The sequence below is a fragment of the Erinaceus europaeus genome, chromosome 8 (genome assembly GCF_950295315.1).
Source record: "Erinaceus europaeus chromosome 8, mEriEur2.1, whole genome shotgun sequence".
In the NCBI taxonomy this organism is placed as follows: Eukaryota; Metazoa; Chordata; class Mammalia; order Eulipotyphla; family Erinaceidae; genus Erinaceus; species Erinaceus europaeus.
In genome coordinates this window covers 54,381,754-54,399,968 of record NC_080169.1, presented here as the reverse complement: position 1 = coordinate 54,399,968, position 18,215 = coordinate 54,381,754, and the positions used below count along the sequence as shown (strand labels likewise).

The 18,215-nt window shown below is 37.0% G+C and overlaps 1 protein-coding gene across 4 annotated transcripts in view; it reads right to left on the bottom strand.

The window, feature by feature from the left end:
- Nucleotides 1-626: 626 nt before the first annotated feature.
- FAM133B (family with sequence similarity 133 member B) overlaps nt 627-18,215 on the bottom strand; it is a 37,148-nt gene continuing 19,559 nt past the window's right edge. For 3 of the 4 annotated variants that reach the window (XM_007522490.3, XM_060196232.1, XM_060196231.1), the window contains exons 8-11: nt 16,036-16,086; nt 12,871-12,963; nt 7,895-7,942; nt 627-2,539 (exon numbers count right to left, since the gene is read on the bottom strand). In XM_007522490.3, the coding sequence (XP_007522552.1) occupies nt 2,453-2,539; nt 7,895-7,942; nt 12,871-12,963; nt 16,036-16,086 (279 nt within the window). In that variant the 3' untranslated portion in view covers nt 627-2,452. The remainder of the gene's footprint in view (nt 2,540-7,894; nt 7,943-12,870; nt 12,964-16,035; nt 16,087-18,215) is intronic. The other variant, XM_060196233.1, reaches the window with a different exon arrangement.

The following is an 18,215-nucleotide window of genomic DNA, read 5'->3' as shown; positions in this document are numbered from 1 at the left end:
AGACACACCTACAGCACCTTTTCATCGATCATGAAGCTTTCACCCTGCAAGTAGGGACCAGGGCGTGAACCTGTGTCCTTGGCACTCTGTAATGTGTGATCTTTACCAGGTGCACCGCCACCTGGCCCCCAAATTCAATTTTTCAATTCGAGCACTAATCTAATACTGTAGTTATCTTGACACTAATCATCTAAATTAAATTACTGTGTTTACAAAATTGGTATTAAGAGTAGGTGGGGCTTTCAGATCCTGGTGCATGATGGTGGAGCGGGACCTAAGCTGGGGGTGTTTTACAGGCACTTATGGTGAGGTGATATTTTACCCGTGTGTCAACAACTGTACTTACTGTAAACCATTAATTCCCCCAATAAAAAGGGAACAAAATTGTGACAAAGATATTCAAGAAAATGGATCAAGGAAAGAAGGTATGCTATTATCTTTCCAATGAACATAACTGATATCATAACCTTCTTTAAAATGTTTGTCTTCTAACTGACTTTCCAGAACTGTTAAGGCTATCATCAGAAAAATAATGAAAGAGAAGTGCCCCAGATAATTAGCAATATTCTAGAATACAAATCTTTGCCAAATCACACCTTCCCCACTAATAAATAAAACAATGCCAGTAGTTGGGGGCATATTTATATATTGGACGGATCTGCAAAGGTACACTTTATGTTCATAGCAAAACTGACCAATAAATAACATGATAAAACTCAGCATTTTTCTAAACAAGTTTGAGAAGTTTCCTTTTGGACACAATTTTTTCCTCAAACTTGCTGTGTACTAAAAGAGCATATAGGCTTTTATTAAGAGTATGAAGCTTAAAACACAAAATTTAAGAAAATTTTACTAAGAAATGTTATTTTTTTACAGCTAAAAACTTGGAAAAATATCTCATCTACTTACTATTTAACATCTAGTAGTTTTTATCTCTATGTTGTAACACAAAAGGGAGCTGATAAGAACACAGCTATTTTTAAATAAAATAGCTATTTATTCAGTCTCATCATGCCAAAATGTCTGTGCATATACTACTATATCAGCACACCCTCTGTTAACAGGCAAAATTGTACATCAAATTATATTCTGTGTTACCTGATTATATAAAATGCAAAGTGAAAATGATTTATCAACTTTTAACATTACTAGTAAACATTTTTTTATAGTAGGTATGAGGCACAAAATCTTAGTAAAATGACACAGGAAAAGCAGTAACATAATTCTCACTTAAATTTAACATGTCATAATTTGTTATGAATATACAAAGACAACAAAGTTTTAAAACATTGTATTTACTAAGATTCTGGCAATAGCTTTATGTAACAAGATACAGCATACCAGGTCTGCCACCCACCTTATGTTAAGTTTCAGCTTCAATATGAAGCCGTTAAAAACATCAAAAACTCGCTTTTTACATGCTTAATGTCTTGGCAAGTGTGCCATTAAACATAGTAAGGAATCTGAGATAGCAAGAATAAGGAGTTAACAAAAGCTAAACATTACAGCCTAAATAAAATTCATACCAAAAATAGTATTACTGGTTACATAAAAGTTTCCTGACTGGTGAAAAGTTAACAGTATAAAACATGCATTTTAGAATTTTTAGCAATCAAGTTCAAAAAGTACCAGTGTCTATCTGAAATGATTCCTCTCTAAAGCCAAAGTATAGTCAAAATTACTTCAAATAATACAATGCCTTCTAAACTAAAACAAAACAAAAACATTTAGTATCAGAAGTGGAGGTAAATCCCAGAGCTTTGGGGCTTTCTCATGTTGCAAAAGATGTTTTTCTGATTCATTCAAGGCAGCATATGACAGAGTCCCAGGATGCCACTAAATTCAGTAAAGGGTAAGACTGCTTTGTTCTGCTCTGACATCTCCACCAAGCATGGCTACTGTGTCCACAAAACTAGGATGTGTGAGGATAAAAGGCACACTATTCTGCTAGCTAAAGAGATAGCAAACCCCCACCCTAAAAACTCCTTCCCCAGCTAAATAAAATTATCCAAGGGGAGAAATTAAAATACATTTATCTACAGAGTAAGGATTTTGAATGTTATCCCTACTTTTAAAAGTTAAACTAGAATCCTCCGGGCATTTCTGACTACATCTTAAAAATGTATTCAGATTCAATTTCTGTTGTCTGACCATTGCATAAATCTAGTCAAAAAATTTTATCCCAAATATCTTAACCAATAGCATGACCGCAGTTCATTATCTCCCAGAGTTAGTAAGCACTGGGGAAAAAAAAATGTTTTAAGCAGCAGGCAATAATTATGTATGGCCTTTTCACAGAGCGCCATATGAGTGACTACTGAAGAGTCCAGGAATAATTCCAAAAACAAGAAAATTCATGCATTTTAGTAAATATGTCATTAATTTTCACAGTTGAAATTTCCTTAGACATTGCACTTTCTTTATATAAAGAGAATCCTGATTTTTCCTAATGTTACGGTGAGTCAGGACTTGAGCTAGCAGCCTTCTTTTTTTTCTTCTTGCTGTGCTTCTTATGCTTCTTTTTCTTTTTTGTTTTTTCCTGTAAAAAGAGTTCTATGTTAGACATTTTTATATTAGAAAGTACTAATTGAAAACAACTTTACCATAGTACTTTAAAAAAAAATTACTTATTTATTCCCTTTTTTTTCCTTTGTTTTTATTTTTGTAGTTATTGATGTCATCATTGTTGGATAGGCCTGAGAGAAATGGAGAGAGGAGGGGAAGAGAAAGGGGGAAGAGAAAGATAGACACCTGGAGACCTGCTTCACTGATTGTGAACCAACCTCCTTGCAGGTGGGGAGCCCGTGGCTCGAGCCGGGATCCTTACACTTTGCACCACTTGCGCTTAACCCGCTGCACTACCGTTCAACTCCCCACCATGGTACTTTTAAAAAAATATTACTCTAGGGAATGAACCTAGGTCTCTAGTCTAAATTACCACTGCTGAGTGGCTATCCTGGACCAATTTTTCATTTAGTAGTTCTTTTAAGAGAAGAAAAAAAAAAGAGTGGAGAAATGAAGAGACGGGGAAAGTGAAAGACATTCCAGCATTCATGCACAGGAAGGCATGTACTCCACCTTTGAGCCCACCCTGGTACTTCTTAGCATATATTACATAGTTGTTCCAAACAACCCATACAATCAATTAAGAGCCACTCAGAATACTTCTCAAAAAGTCTTATTAGTACCACATAATTAGTATTAAATTGATAGTGCTTGCTGATTTTCAAGTGAAAGAAAATCTGTCATTAGCATGTCAATGTAGTGCCCAAAAAAATTTCCCCTAGAAGACAAACTCTGTGGAACATGCTACCAATTACTAAACTTCACATTATACAACTCCTAAAATTGAACTGCAGTTCTTCCAAAAAAATCATCACATCATAGTCAAACATAATTGATTTTATTAAATGAGTCCTCAGAGAACAGAAATGATAAATCTCCAACTTGAAAGTAAACATAAATACATGTATTACATATCTACAGTCTGGTAGAAATGATTTAATAAAAAAAATACTGGTATACAGTTGAAAAATCCATTTATCTTAATGAAACAGATGTCACAGATGTCAGCTGCTTAGAATAAATTGCCACCAAGGCTAACAAAAGGAGTAATTATAAAAGGGAGTTGGGGGCCAGGCAGTGGCACACCTAGTTCAACACACACAAACACAACACACACACACACACACACTACAATGTGCAAGGACCCAGATTCTAGTCCCTGCTCCCCACCTTCAAGGGGAACCTTCATGATTGTTGGAGCAGTTCAGCTCGTGTTTTATCTTTCTTCTCTTCCCATTTCAATTTCTCTATGTCCTATCAAATAAAACTGAAACAGGAAAGAAAGAAAAAATGGCCACCAGGTACTTAAAAAGGTTGGAATTTTGTTCAACTATTTCAGATCTAGAAAGTAAATTTTTTTGGGAAAAGTATATATACTTAGTTTGATATATATTCAAGTGAAGAAAATGAAAAGCAAGAAATGAAACAGATAAAAGGAAGCAAAAGCAAAGCCTGATATTTGCTTACTTGCTAGAACTATGCACACTGACCACACCCCCCACTACTTTGTGAGTCCTGTCATCATTGTTTTCATTAAAAGCCCTAGTGCCCAGCAGTGTTAAAAAAAAAAGAATTTCAGAGTTTGAAGTTTTGTACTTGGGTTATTCAAATTAAGTTCTGGATATAGGTTACTTTCTCATAAAAGGACAGTTGACCACTTTCATCTTAAATACATTTTTCTTCTCAAGTTTCCATGACAGTTCTCTTGGTTTCCTTTTTTTTTTTTTTTTTATTAAAATTTATTTATTTTCCCTTTTGTTGCCTTTTTATTGTTGTTGTTACTGATGTTGTCATTGTTAGATAGGACAGAGAGAAATGGAGAAAGGAGGGGAAGACAGAGAGGGCAAGAGAAAGACACCTACAGACCTGCTTCACCGCTTGTGAATCAACCCCCCTGCAGGTGGGGGCTCAAACTGGGATCTTTAAAGCAGTCCCTGCACTTCCTGCCATGTGTGCTTAACCCGCTGCACTACCGCTGGCCCGACTCCTTGATTTCCTTTCCTTCTATCTTAAAGGGTTAACTTCCTTTGAAACTCTTTTCCCTGTTTAACCTTTCAGAAATTTCCTCCTCTTTTACATGACCTCTTTAGTTAGGTGCTTTGAATAGCATTTATATACCAATTCATAATATTCAGTTATATGCTCTGAACTCAAGACTGTCAATGCTTATTAACAGTTCTACTAGATATCTATTACTTGTTGGAAAAGTCATGAGGCGTTTTTCATGTCATGACTTTTCTGACAACCCAAAAGTAGGTATACTGAAAAAAGTACTGTAAGTGATGATTACTTTTCCCCTCCAAACTTCTTTTGTCATCTTAGTATGACACCACTAATTCACCATTTTCCCCAAGTCAAAGAATCAAAGTTATGTTTTTTTATAATATCTATCTATCTATATCTATATCTATATCTATATCTATAGGGAGTCTGGCGGTAGCACAGTGGGTTAAGCGCACGTGGCGCAAAGCACAAGGACTGGTGTAAGGATCCTGGTTCAAGCCCCCGGCTCATCACCTGCAGGGGAGTCACTTCACAAGCGGTGAAGCAGGTCTGCAGGTGTCTATCTTTCCCCTCTCTCTCCATTTCTCTCTGTCCTACCCAACAACAAAGAAAGACAATAATAATAACTACAACAATAAAACAAGGGCAACAAAAAAGGGAATGAGGGAGTCGGGCTGTAGCGCAGCGGGTTAAGCGCAGGTGGCGCAAAGCACAAGGACCGGTATAAGGATCCCGGCTCGAACCCCGGCTCCCCACCTGCAGGGGAGTCGCTTCACAGGCGGTGAAGCAGGTCTGCAGGTGTCTATCTTTCTCTCCCCCTCTCTGTCTTCCCCTCCTCTCTCCGTTTCTCTCTGTCCTATCCAACGACGACAACAACAATAAAACAACAAGGGCAACAAAAGGGAATAAATAAATAAAATAAAATATAAAAAAAAAAATTAAAAAAAAGGGAATGAATAAATAGTATAAAAAAAGATTCAAAAATGTATTTTATAAATTATTTATAAAATAATTTATTTATATATTATAAATTATTTATTTTATAAATATATTATTTCATATGAGAGAGAGAAGGCAGAGTACCACTCTGGTACATGTGGCACTGGGGATCAATCTAAGAGCTCTACTAGTTAAGCTATTTCCCCAGACACCAAGCTATTGCATTCTGCTCTTGATAACTCCCTCTCTCTATACCTCTAGAGCACCAAGAAAGCGCTATCCCTAAGTCCTGAACATATTTCAAATACATCACACCAGTCCAACCACACATACTAATACTGTAGTACAAATGACATTATCCTTCACCCATCCACTAATTGCCTCACCCAAAGCATTTAAAAAATGTCAAGTCAGGGTCAGCAAGTAAGCTTAGTTGGATAGTGTGCCTTTGTTACAGGCACAAACTAGGTTGAATCCAGACTCCATGCACTGAAGAAGTCTCAGTGCTATGTTATCTTTCTCTCTGTCTCTGTCTTTCTATCTGAATAAGTCAGCCCAGGGCAGTGAAATCCCAGTGACAACTAAAAAATGAAATTAAACAAAGAAATTAATGTAAAGTCAATTCATGTACTTTCTGCTAACAACTTTTAACTACAACTTCTCATAATATTCTGACTAAAGCCCAAACAACTTACACTAAGCCTTTGGCTTTCTCGCCAACCTCTCTGTATGCTAGTTTTCTTTATATACTAGGTATAAACCACTTTACCTTCTTTAACTCCTCAAATAGGTCCTCAAATAGGTCTCACTTCTCTGCCTGGTATCCTTCCTCTTTAAATTTGCAAATAGCTGACTTTCTTGTAAGTCAGACTTTGGCTTAATTTTGCTTCCTCAGAGAGCTTTTCTCTATTTTCTGTCTCAAATCAACTGTTCTCAGACTTCTTTCTTTCTTTGTATCTACCTACCTACCTACGATCCAGAACAGTGCCTGCATATAGGAGCTTAATAAATACATTCTAGATGTTAGGGGAAGATAAGCAGAGGGTTCTAACTCCAAATCCATTAGGACTCGGAGAGAGAAAAGGAAAAAAGGAAAAGACATTCAGACATAGTAAATAGGTGTAGGTATGACCCAGAAAGAGAAGGCAAGACCCTAAGAAAAAAATGGGTGGGGGTCGGGCGGTGGCGCAGTGGGTTAAGTGCATGTGGCGCAAAGCGCAGGGACCGGCGTAAGAATCCCGGTTCGAGCCCCCGGCTCCCCACCTGCAGGGGAGTCGCTTCACAGGCGGTGAAGCAGGTCTGTAGGTGTCTATCTTTTCTCCCCTTCTCTATCTTCCCCTCCTCTCTCCATTTCTCTCTGTCCTATCCAACAACGAATTGCGTCAACAAGGGCAATAATAATAACCACAACGAAGCTACAACAAGGGCAACAAAAGGGGGGGGGGAAGGCCTCCAGGAGCGGTGGATTCATGGTGCAGGCACCGAGCCCAGCAATAACCCTGGAGGAGGGAAGAAAAAGAAAAAAAAAAAGGGCAAATATATATTAAAAAGTTACAGAAATAATAGTCAAATTGTATCTGTGACCCTGGGAGAACCATTGCAGTTTCCAGTGGAGAGAATGGGGACACAGAACTCTGGTGGTAGGTTAAGTATGGAATTATAGCCCTATTATCTCTTAATTTTGTAGATCAATATTAAATCACTAATAAAATACAAATCAAAACCAATGAATTATGCAAAGATAAATTAGAATTACTAAAAATTTTATATTAATTACTCAGAACAAAGATCAAACCAGTCTTCACCTGAATCATTTTACAGTTCAGAAAAGAAATGTGTCTATTAGGTTACTAAGTCTTGAAGCACATAAGATGCTATTTCTTGTGTGCAAATGGTGTGCCACTGTCAGGCCCCTGAAGCTTGTATTTCTTATTTTTTGCTTCCTAGGGTTATCGTTCCTTGTGGCCATTTTTTCTGTTTTATTGGATTGGGCAGAGAAATTGAGAGGGAAGCAAGAGATGGAGAAAGACATCTGCAGACCTCCTTCACCGCTTGAGGCAAACCCCCCTGCAGGTGGGGAGACAGGGGTTTGAATCAGGATCCTTGCACTTTTAACTATATACGCTTAACATAGTACACCACTGCCTGCCACCCCCCCCACACACACCTTGAGCTTATATTGCTAACAGTAAAATACAGAACTAGAAATAGGAGACTTCTGTTACACTTTTGCTGGAACCAATTTACCTGTCTCCATCCAAATTATTAAGTGAGCACATCTTTCCCAATAAATATTTGTTCCTATAAAAATATAAAATGCTTTATTGAATCCTTTAAAATAATACAGTCATACTGATATCATATAAAAACAGTAAAAGATACTTGCTGTTATTTTTTCTCTCTCTTCACTGCTTTTCTTCTTTTTTGCTCGTACCTTCATAGTTTAAATGTTTGTGGAGAATAGAAGAAAAAATGTAATTGGCAAAAGTCTCTTTTCCCTTATATCCTAAAAATTATGCAACTTCAAAATTTGTATGTAAAAATATTTTCTGAAAACTAAAAGACATTTTAAATATTCCTTATAAATCAGATTTGTTTTGTCACAATGAGGATCCAAGAAGTAATTTTTTTTTTAAAGAAAGAAGATTATTATTATTATTTATAAAATCTCTAGAGAGCATCTGTTATATTCCCTTTGGGCACTTACAAAAAATAGGTACAATGAATAAAGATGATAAAATCATGAGCTCTGAAATAAAACCAAGTTCTGAATACTATCTTTGCCATCTGCAAAATGGAAACAGTATCTACCAACATAGGGAAGTACACAGTATATAGTAGGAATTTCTTTCATTCTTATAATATTAAAGGTCCTGAGTTAAAACCCTGACATCCCATGTGCCAGGGTGATGCTCTGCTTCTCTCTCCCTACCTTATTAACAAGTGCATAAACTAAAAAAAAAAAAAAAAAAAAATGAACAATAACAATAAAAAATCATTTTTAACCTTTCCTAGTGTGGTCCACTGGATTTACACTAAATTGAATGTTGCGAAAGCTCGTATCTGACTTTAAATCCAAATGTAACATCTTCCATGCTCACGTGTATAATTGTTATTATACTTTCCACAAACATTACTGTTAGCAGCCATTTTACATCCACATCTATCCATACCAAGTCACTGAATGTCCTTGATAGCTCAATGTGGCTTTTAAATAGTTTACTAGACATTCATGTAAGGCACTGATTCGTAAAATAAAAGCTTTATAATACAACAAATCTTTTAAAAATGCAAATATCGTATGAAGAGTGTATTTTGTTTCATTTTGTGCTTTGCTAAGAACTGCCCACCATTTTGGAATATGCCACGGACAACAATGCTATTCAGTTTTGGAAGGGCACATAGAATAAACCTGCGGACTCAGTTTTGTTAACTTTTTTTTTCTTTTAAAATTATTTTTAATATTTATTTATTCCCTTTTGTTGCCCTTGTTGTTTTATTGTTGTAGTTATTACTGACGTCGTTGTTGTTGGATAGGGCAGAGAGAAGTGGAGAGAGATGGGGAAGACAGAGAGGGGGAGAGAAAGATAGACATCTGCAGACCTGCTTCACCGCCTGTGAAGCAACTCCCCTGCAGGTGGGGACTCGGGGGGCTCGAGCCGGGATCCTTCTGCCGGTCCTTGCCTTAAACCCACTGTGCTACCGCCAGAGTCCCAGTTTTGTTAATTTCTTTACAAAGTTTTCTGTCTCCAGGACAGAAAATCACATTCAACCACTTACACATCAAAGCACAACTTAAGTAAGCATTTCCCCATATATTTCTTTATAGTCCTGTTAAGAATGTATTTATGGGGGGGGTGGGTCAAGCGGTAGCACAGTAGATTAAGCACACATGGCACGAAGCGCAAAGACTGGCATAAGGATCCTGGTTCGAGCCCTGGCTTCTCACCTGCAGGGGAGTTCCTTCACAGGTGGTGAAACAGGTCTGCAGGTGTCTTTCTCCCCCCCCCCATTTCTCTGTCCTATCCAACAACAACAACAATAACTACAACAATAAAACAACAAGGGCAACAAAATGGAATAAATAAAATAAATATTTTTAAAGAAAAGAATGTATATGTAAAAACGGTATATATGTAGGTTGTACTATCCACACATTTCATTTCAGGCAGTGCTATAAAATGTGTCCCATTTAATAAACAGGGAAAACAACGAGTCCAATAGAGAAACAGTTTTAAAAAAATTAACTTAGAGGCAGGCGATGGCATACCCGGTTGAAGGAACACACACATTGCCATGACCAAGGACGGGGTTCATGCCTGCAGTCTACATCTGTACAAGAGGAAAGTTCACAAGTGGTGCACACCTCTTTCTCCCTGCCTATCTCTCCATTCCTCTCAATTTTTCTCTGCCTCTATCCAATAAAAAATAATAAAAAAGGGAGTTGGGCGGTAGCGCAGTGGGTTTAGCGCAGGTGGCGCCAAGTGAAAGGACCAGAATAAGGATCCCGGTTCCAGCCCCTGGCTCCCCCACCTGCAGGGGTGTCACTTCACAGGTGGTGAAGCAGGTCTGCAGGTGTCTTTCTCTCCATTTCTCTCTGTCCTATCTAACAACAACGACATCAATAGGAATAACTAAACAATAAAATAAGAGCAACAAAAGGGAATAAATATAGTTAAAAAGTAATTAAAAAACAACATCCCACTAGCTACTCAAAGACTTCATATGGACTCTAAAGGGGGTCAGGCGGTAGTGCAGTGGGTTAAGTACACATGGCACTAAGCGCAAGGATTGGCTAAGGATCCCTGTTGGAGTCCCCGACGCCCCACCTGCAGGGGCGTCGCTTTACAGGTGGTGAAGCAGGTCTGCAGGTGTCTTTCTCACCCCTTCTGCCTTCCCCTCCTCTCTCGATTTCTCTCTGTCCTATCCAACAACAATGACATCAATAACAATAACCACAACAATGATAAAACTGGGACAACAAAAGAAAAAAAACAGCCTCTAGGAGCAGTGGATTCATGTTGCAGGCACCGAGCTCTGGAGGCAAAAATAAAATAAAAAATAATTTTAAAAAATGGACTCTTAAAAAATAATTTAAAATCGACTTTAGGGGGCTGGGAGGTAGTGTAGAAGTTAAGTGCACATGGTGCAAAGGGCAGGGACCGTTGTAGGGATCCCGGTTCTAACCCTTTGCTCCCCACCTGTGGGTGTGGTGGGGTGGGGTGTCGCTTCACAATCAGTGAAACAGGTCTGCAGGTGTGTATCTTTCTCCCTCTGTCTTCCCCTCCTCTCTGTCCTATCCAACAACAACAGCAATAACAACAACAATAAACAATGAATTCATGGTGTAGGCACCGAGCCCCTGGAGGCAAAAACAAACAAACAACCCAAAACTCTTATTCCATTAGAGTACAAAATCTAAGATGACATAACTTCTGATGAAAACTATATAAACCACCTAATTCTACTTCTTCATTTTTAGAACACGGTATTTTATTTGGCAGGACAGAGAGAAATGGAGAAGGGGAGCTAAATCGGGAGAGCAGAAAAGAGAAAAAAAACTGCAATACTGCTCCACCACTTGTGAAGCTTTTCACCTGTAGATGGGGACCAGAGGTTTGAACCCAGATATTTGTTTTATTTATTGGATAAAGAGTAGGGATGGGGAGATTAAGAGGGAAAGAGATAAAACACCTGCAGCCCTACTTCACCACTCATGACACTTTCCTCTGAAGGTGGGGACCAGGGGTTTGAACCCGGGTCCTCGCTCATTGTAAAATGTGTGCTTGCCTAGGTGCCATCTCCTGGCTCGTGAACCCGATCTTTGTACATGGTAATATGTGCACTTAGCCAGCTGAACCATTGCCTTCTTCATTTTACAGAGTGGGAAACTGAGTTCATGCCAACATTTCTACTTCATCACATTTTTTTAGTTCCCAATATTATTTGCAAAAAAAAGGTCTAGGGAATACTAGGTCTGAATATTTTTCATTAATATTTGGTTTCATGTGTTTGGTTACTTGGGACATATCCCTAGGAATTACAGGGTTATAAGTTAGGTCTATTTCTAGCCTTCTGAGAGTTCGCCGGATAATGGTCTCTTAAAAGACACTCAATTGGTTGGTGAATTAATTCAGGGTTTCTCAACTTCTAGGATAAAAATTCTTATTGTTTATAGTTAATAAAAGTCAGCCAACATTTTTCTAGAAGCAGTAATAAGCTATGAAAATTACACTGAAGATTGCAATTGGCATATAAACTGAAATCAATCTAGTCATTTTTAATAATAATCTATTTTTAATAGTAAAAAGGAAACTTGCTTAAACAAGTAGCTGCATATGTATAAAAAACTACCAGGAGGGTAACAGTATCTCAGATTATAAATGTTTTATGACTATCAAGTAAGAATCTTTAGTTGAAAAAGCAAAAACTAGGGGCCAGGTGGTAGCACACTCGGTTAAGTGCACACAGTCAAAGCACAAAGACCCATGCAAGGATCCTGGTTGAAGCCCCTGGTTCCCCACCTACAAAGGGGGTTGCTTCACAAGTAGCGAAGCAGGTCTGCAGGTGTCTATATATTTTTTAAAATTTTACTTTTATTTCCAACCCTTTCGTTGCCCTTGTTATTTAAGGTTGTTGTTGTTGCTATTATTGTTGTTGTTAGATAGGACAGAGAGAAGTGATACCCCTGCAGCTGGGTGAGCTGGGGGCTAGAACTGGGATCCTTATACCGGTCCATGCGCTTCACACCTTGTGCACTTAACCCACTGTGCAAGCGCCTGGCTCCCTATCTTTTTTTTTTTTTTTTTTCCAATATTTATTTATTCCCTTTTGTTGCCCTTGCTGTTCTATTGTTGTAGTTATTGATGTAGTCGTTGCTGGATGGGACAGAGAAAGGGAAGACAGAGAGAGGGAGAGAAAGAAAGACAGCTGCAGACCTGCTTCACCTCTTGTGAAGCGACTCCCCTATAGGTGGGGAGCCGGGGACTTGAACCGGGATCCTTATGGCACCTGCGCTACCACCCGACTCCCAAGTGTCTATCTTTCTCCCCCCCCCCCCACTCAATTTCCTTTTGTCCTATCCTAAAAAAAAGAAAAAAAAAAAAAAAAGGCCTTCAGGAGCCATGGATTCATAGTGCAGGCACCGAGCCCTAGCAATAACCCTGGAAGCAAAACAAACAAACAAACAAAACACACATAACTTAGTTTGAATTGGAACATCCATTTCTTTTTCACATTATATGATATTAGATAGGCAACTTAATCAAGTATTTATTAAGTACCTTTTAAAGCAAATCTATTTGTTCAATCAAGTAGCTAAACATTTTAAAGTAGAAAAATGGATTTAATCATATAACTTACCTCCTCTATATAATCTGATTCTGACAAAGACTCAGATGACAAAGGTTTATCTTCAGGATACATCTTTCTTTTTTTGCTAAGTCCTTTAATGTCCTGAAATTAGGGGAAGAAGACATGTCCATTGATTCAAAGGATATAACATTATATCACACAAATGTTATGTTTCAAAGTTCTATTCAACAATTCTTCCTTTACTACAAAATAACCCATTTTCATTTTAGAAAAAACAATTAGCCTTCAGTCTTTAATTCTAATGTTTTTATTAAACAACTTGAAAAGAAGTAAGTATATCTATTTAAATACAGCAGTCTTATTTTAGGTATGTATGAAAGAATTTTAATGAAATTATATATATATGGTATAAGACTTGGACCCTTTAAACTTTATTTTTTTTATTTTGACCTAGGATAGAATCAGACAGACTGTGCTACATAAAAGAAAATCTATGGTCTAAGAGGGATTCTACTCAGTAGTTTCTTAGTGCACTAAAATGCCAGGTTCATTTTTTTTTTTTTAACTACTTTTCAAATAATTATTTACATTGTCACTGGGACTTCATGGCTCCCTACCAACTGTGGCTTCCTTCAGTTACACAGCTTTTGAAACTGGGTTGCATACTTGGCAAATTAGGCACCTTCCCATGTGAGCTACCTCACCAGCCCTGTAAGTATTTTTTTAAAAAGATTTTTTATTAATGAGATCAGGGAGAGAAGCAAGTATCACTCTGGCATATGAGATGTCAGGAATCACACTTGATTTCATATTTGACAGTGCAATGCTTTATTCACTGTACCACCTACCAGATTGTCTTCTAAGTATTTTTAATCATGAGAGAATGATTAACTCTGGTGAAGGGGTAAGCTTGTGAGACTGAAGGAGTATTTAGGATATTACATATTTTAGGGGGAAAAAATAAACATCCAAAGCAAGTACAGCAAATGTTACGGTCTAAAATTTGTACAAAGTATAGAATGACTGTCATTTTACTATTTTTCCATATGTTTTCTGTATGATTGAAGTACTTCATAAAAAGACAACACAGCCACTCAGTGGGAAAATGCTCACCATCTAACAACAGAAAAAAGATGTGGAAAATTTTTTAGTATAGCATAGCCTCAATTTTAAAGATTTAAACAAAAACATGTAGAAGATAACAGTGGTGATATCTGTGTATTACATTGTAGGGTTTTTTTTTTTTTTTTTTTTTTTTTTGCAAATGGCTGTATTATTTTGTTAGAAATGATAATCGGTCTCTTGTAAGAGAATTCATCCAAATCCTACCACAAGAGGTTCAACATTATTAAAAATTTTTTTTGAAACATCTCTCTGTGTGTATATGTACAATTTTATACAAATACTTGCTGTTTGGAACCCGCTCTTCTGACCCAATAGTATCATGGATGCCAACTACACAGCCATTTGTGGTTGCCTTTGATATTCATTGAAAGTATATGTCACAATTTACTTAACCCATTTCTTTCTGGAGGGCAGGCATGTGGGTTCTTTGCTATTAAAAACAAAACTGAACTGATTGAAGGGTATGTTAAGTGCAAAGTCTTTAATAATAATGACTAATCAAAGACCAAAGCGGCCTTCACACAGAAGATTTTCTTGTCATTTCACCGTCACAATTTCTTTTTGTATTTCACTTATTTATAATCACATTTTACCAAGAATCCTTTATAATAGGCTCTTTGATCAATCCTATCAGTCTCAGACTAACGAAATACAGTTCATATTTTATTTTAGAACGACAGTGTATTTGATCATTCTTTCTGTACAAGGTATTTTCCCTTTGTTGCACATCAGAATTTTTTTTAAACTGCTGTATTCCTAGTAGTTTTTCCTTTATTTATTGCATATATTTTTTTTCATTTTTTATATTTATTTATTCCCTTTGTTGTCCTTGTTGTTTTATTTTTGTAGTTATTATTGATGTTGTTGTTGGCTAGGACAGAAAGAAATGGAGAGAGGAGGAAAAGACAGAGAGGGGGAGAGAAAGATAGACACCTGCAGATCTGCTTCACCGCCTGTACAGTACATCTGATAATTTCTTGAAATAAGTTCTGCTTACTTCTTTAAAATTTCCCAATATATTCTTTACTATTACAAATGGGATATTGGGCTGGGGAGATAGTATAATGGCCATGCAAAAGACTATCATGCCTGAGGTTCTAGGATCCCAGGTTCAACCCTCAGCACCCCCATAAGGCAGAGCTGAGTAGTGCTCTGATGTTTCTGTGTCTCTCATTAAAATAAGTAAAATTAAAAAAAAAAAAAGAGGATAAATGGGATATTGTATTTTCTAACTTGGTACTGCAAAACATATTCATAACTGAAGTTCATTTAATAACATGACTTAAAATGGCAATCCTCTGTATGGTATACAGTCACTCAAAGATTTAGAGAAACCACAGATTAAAAAACATATGTACAAAAATGAAGAGTATCTAAAAAGGATTCGCTTATGAATCAGAATTAATAAAAACTCAACAGATCAGAGACTATGAAGATGCAAAGGGGTTCAATCACCTATACACATAAAACTGGCAAGTAAAACCTTAAGTATGCATATGAAACAAGGGTACAGTCATACCCTACTAGCACAAATGCAAATACAAGAACTTTCATGAGCAAAATGTGAACAAGTATAATGATATTACATCCTAGGATCTAGAAGTTAGTCCCAGATGTACCACTGAAAATTAACAATAGCTTGTGGAAATAAAAAAAAAAAATAATAAGTTGCAGTGAATTTATATAATGGTATTTTACAAAAATACAAAGAAACTGCAGAGTACCAATAAGAAGGATAAACAGTACTGCAAATGGGCCAGGAGATGGCTGAGTTAGTAAAGGTTACATTTTGCCATTTGTCAGGACAAGGCTTTAACAAACAACTTATGCGAACAAAGAGTAGTAATGTTTTCCATTACTATAAATGTTCAATTCTAGATAATCCAGAAATCTATAGAAATTCTTATTTTATAGGAAAGCTCTCCCGATTATTCATCTTTAAAATTGTATCTGATCGTTTCCTTGAGTCAGCATTAAATATAACAGAAGCAGAAGAAATCTCTTAAGTTTCTCCAGTAAAGTACTGTATGGAAGATTATCTTGAGGTAATTTAAAATTATAGTTACCTTAAAAAAAAATTATAGTTACCTTTTCTTTCTCAGCTGCATCCTTTGCCTTCTTTTTCTTTTTACAACTATCCTAAACAACAGATATATATTTCAATTAAAAATACAAAACACATGGCATTATATCAACAGTATAAGGCCTAAGTACCAAAAGTGATTTGCTATATGTTTAAAAAGAGTTTACTTTCATAATTTTGTTCTGAAAAGACAGTACAAAGTGTGTTGCTTAGAAATGTACTTGAAAGGGAACAAGACTTAATTTATGTGGCTATATATCAAATTTCTATATGACTGAAAAGATATTGGTATCACTACAATGGCAGTCACATCAACCATATTATACAATATATAAAAGTATCAATGTAGCTATAAATTTATAGAATGCTACATGCCAAATTTATTCAATTAAGGCTGTGTGCCACTGTCTTTTTTTTTGTGTATAGTCCTCATATGCACTGGAGCCCTATTTCACACATTGGTCAGATACTTAGAATCTGATTTCTCTCTCTCTCTTAACCAGCTCTGGCTTATGGTGGTGCAGGGGATTGAACTCAGGGAATCTGGAGCCTCAGGCATGACAGTCTGTTTGCATAACCATTATGCTATCTACCCTTTGCTCTGATTCCTCCACTCTTCATAAGGAGGTAAGTCTTTTGAATCCCTCACTTCTAGTTAATAGACTGCCTAAGTCCTTCATATGTATAGAGTGGAGAAGAGACTCACAAGGTTGTTCAGAGGACTGAGTTAATACACCATTGTACTGCACCGAACACATAGATGGCATTTTCTCTCTGTCTGAAAATTCTTGGAGCAGTGAAGCACCAGTGACAAAATAAAAATAGATGAGACATTAGAAAACATATTTAAGTTTAACTTATGATTCTAACACAAGACATATAAGTTTGGTTTTTGTTGTTGTTGTTGTTGTTTTTTTAACTATGACCTCTGTCAAAAATGGAAAAAATAATGCCTATTTATCACAAAGGTGCCATGGAAATGTTGAGACATGGGGACACAGATGAGTATTAATGGAAAAAAAAATACTGTTATGTAAGATATTATCAAGTACATCAATTAAGTGGCAAAGAACATCAAAGTATAAGAACCAAATAATCCAATTAAAAAGTGAGAAAAAGATCTGAATAGACATTTCTCTAAAAGATATAGATGTTGTGGCCGGGTACTGACAACACCTGGTTGAGCACACATTACAGTGCACAAGGAAGCAGGTTGGAGCCCCTAGTCCCCACCTGTAGGAGGATGGTTTTGCAAGTGGTAAAGCAGGGCTACAGGTATCTCTCTGTCTCTCTCCCTCTCTATCTCCTCCTTCCCTCTCGATTTCTAAAGTCTCTATCCAATAAATAAAGATAATAATAAAAAAAATATATAGATTCAGGGCTGGGTGGTAGCGCACCAGGCTAAGCCCGTATAGTATGAAGTGCAAGGACCTGCAGAGGGATCCCGGTTTGAGCCCCCAGCTTCTCATCTGCAGGGGTTTTTATTCCTAAGTGGTGAAGCAGGTCTTTTCCCTCATCTCTATCTTCCCCATCTCTCTCAATTTCTGCCCTATCCAACAATAACAAAAGTGGAAAAAAGATGGCTGCCAGGGGCAGTGGGTTCATAATGCAGGCACCAAGCCCCAGTGATAACACTGGAGGCCAAAAAAAAGGTATAGATGCCCCTTCGGGCAGTGAAAAGTATGCTCCAGTTAAGTCATCATTAGAGAAATGCATATAAAACCACAATGAGATACTACCTTACACCTATGAGAATAACCTATATCAACAAAACAGGAAGTGACAAGTGTTGGCAAAGATACGGAGAAAAGGGACTGCTGCTGAACTATTGGCTGGAAAGCAGCCGTTTTGGAAAACAGTATGGAGACTGCTTAAATAAAAAGGGAAATACCATGGTCCGGGAGGTGGCACAGTGGATAAAGCATTGCATTCTCAACCATTAAGTCCTGAGTTCAGTCCCCGGCAGTACATGTACCAGAGTGATGTCTGGTTCTTTCTCTCCTCCTATCTCTCTCATGAATAAATAAATATACCTTATGATCCTGCAATACTACTCCTAAGCATATATCTACAGGACACTAAAACATTAATTCAGAGGAACATATGGATCTCTATGTTTATGGCTACACTATCTACAACTGCAAAAGCAACCTAAACACCTATCAACAGAAAACTGAATCATGAA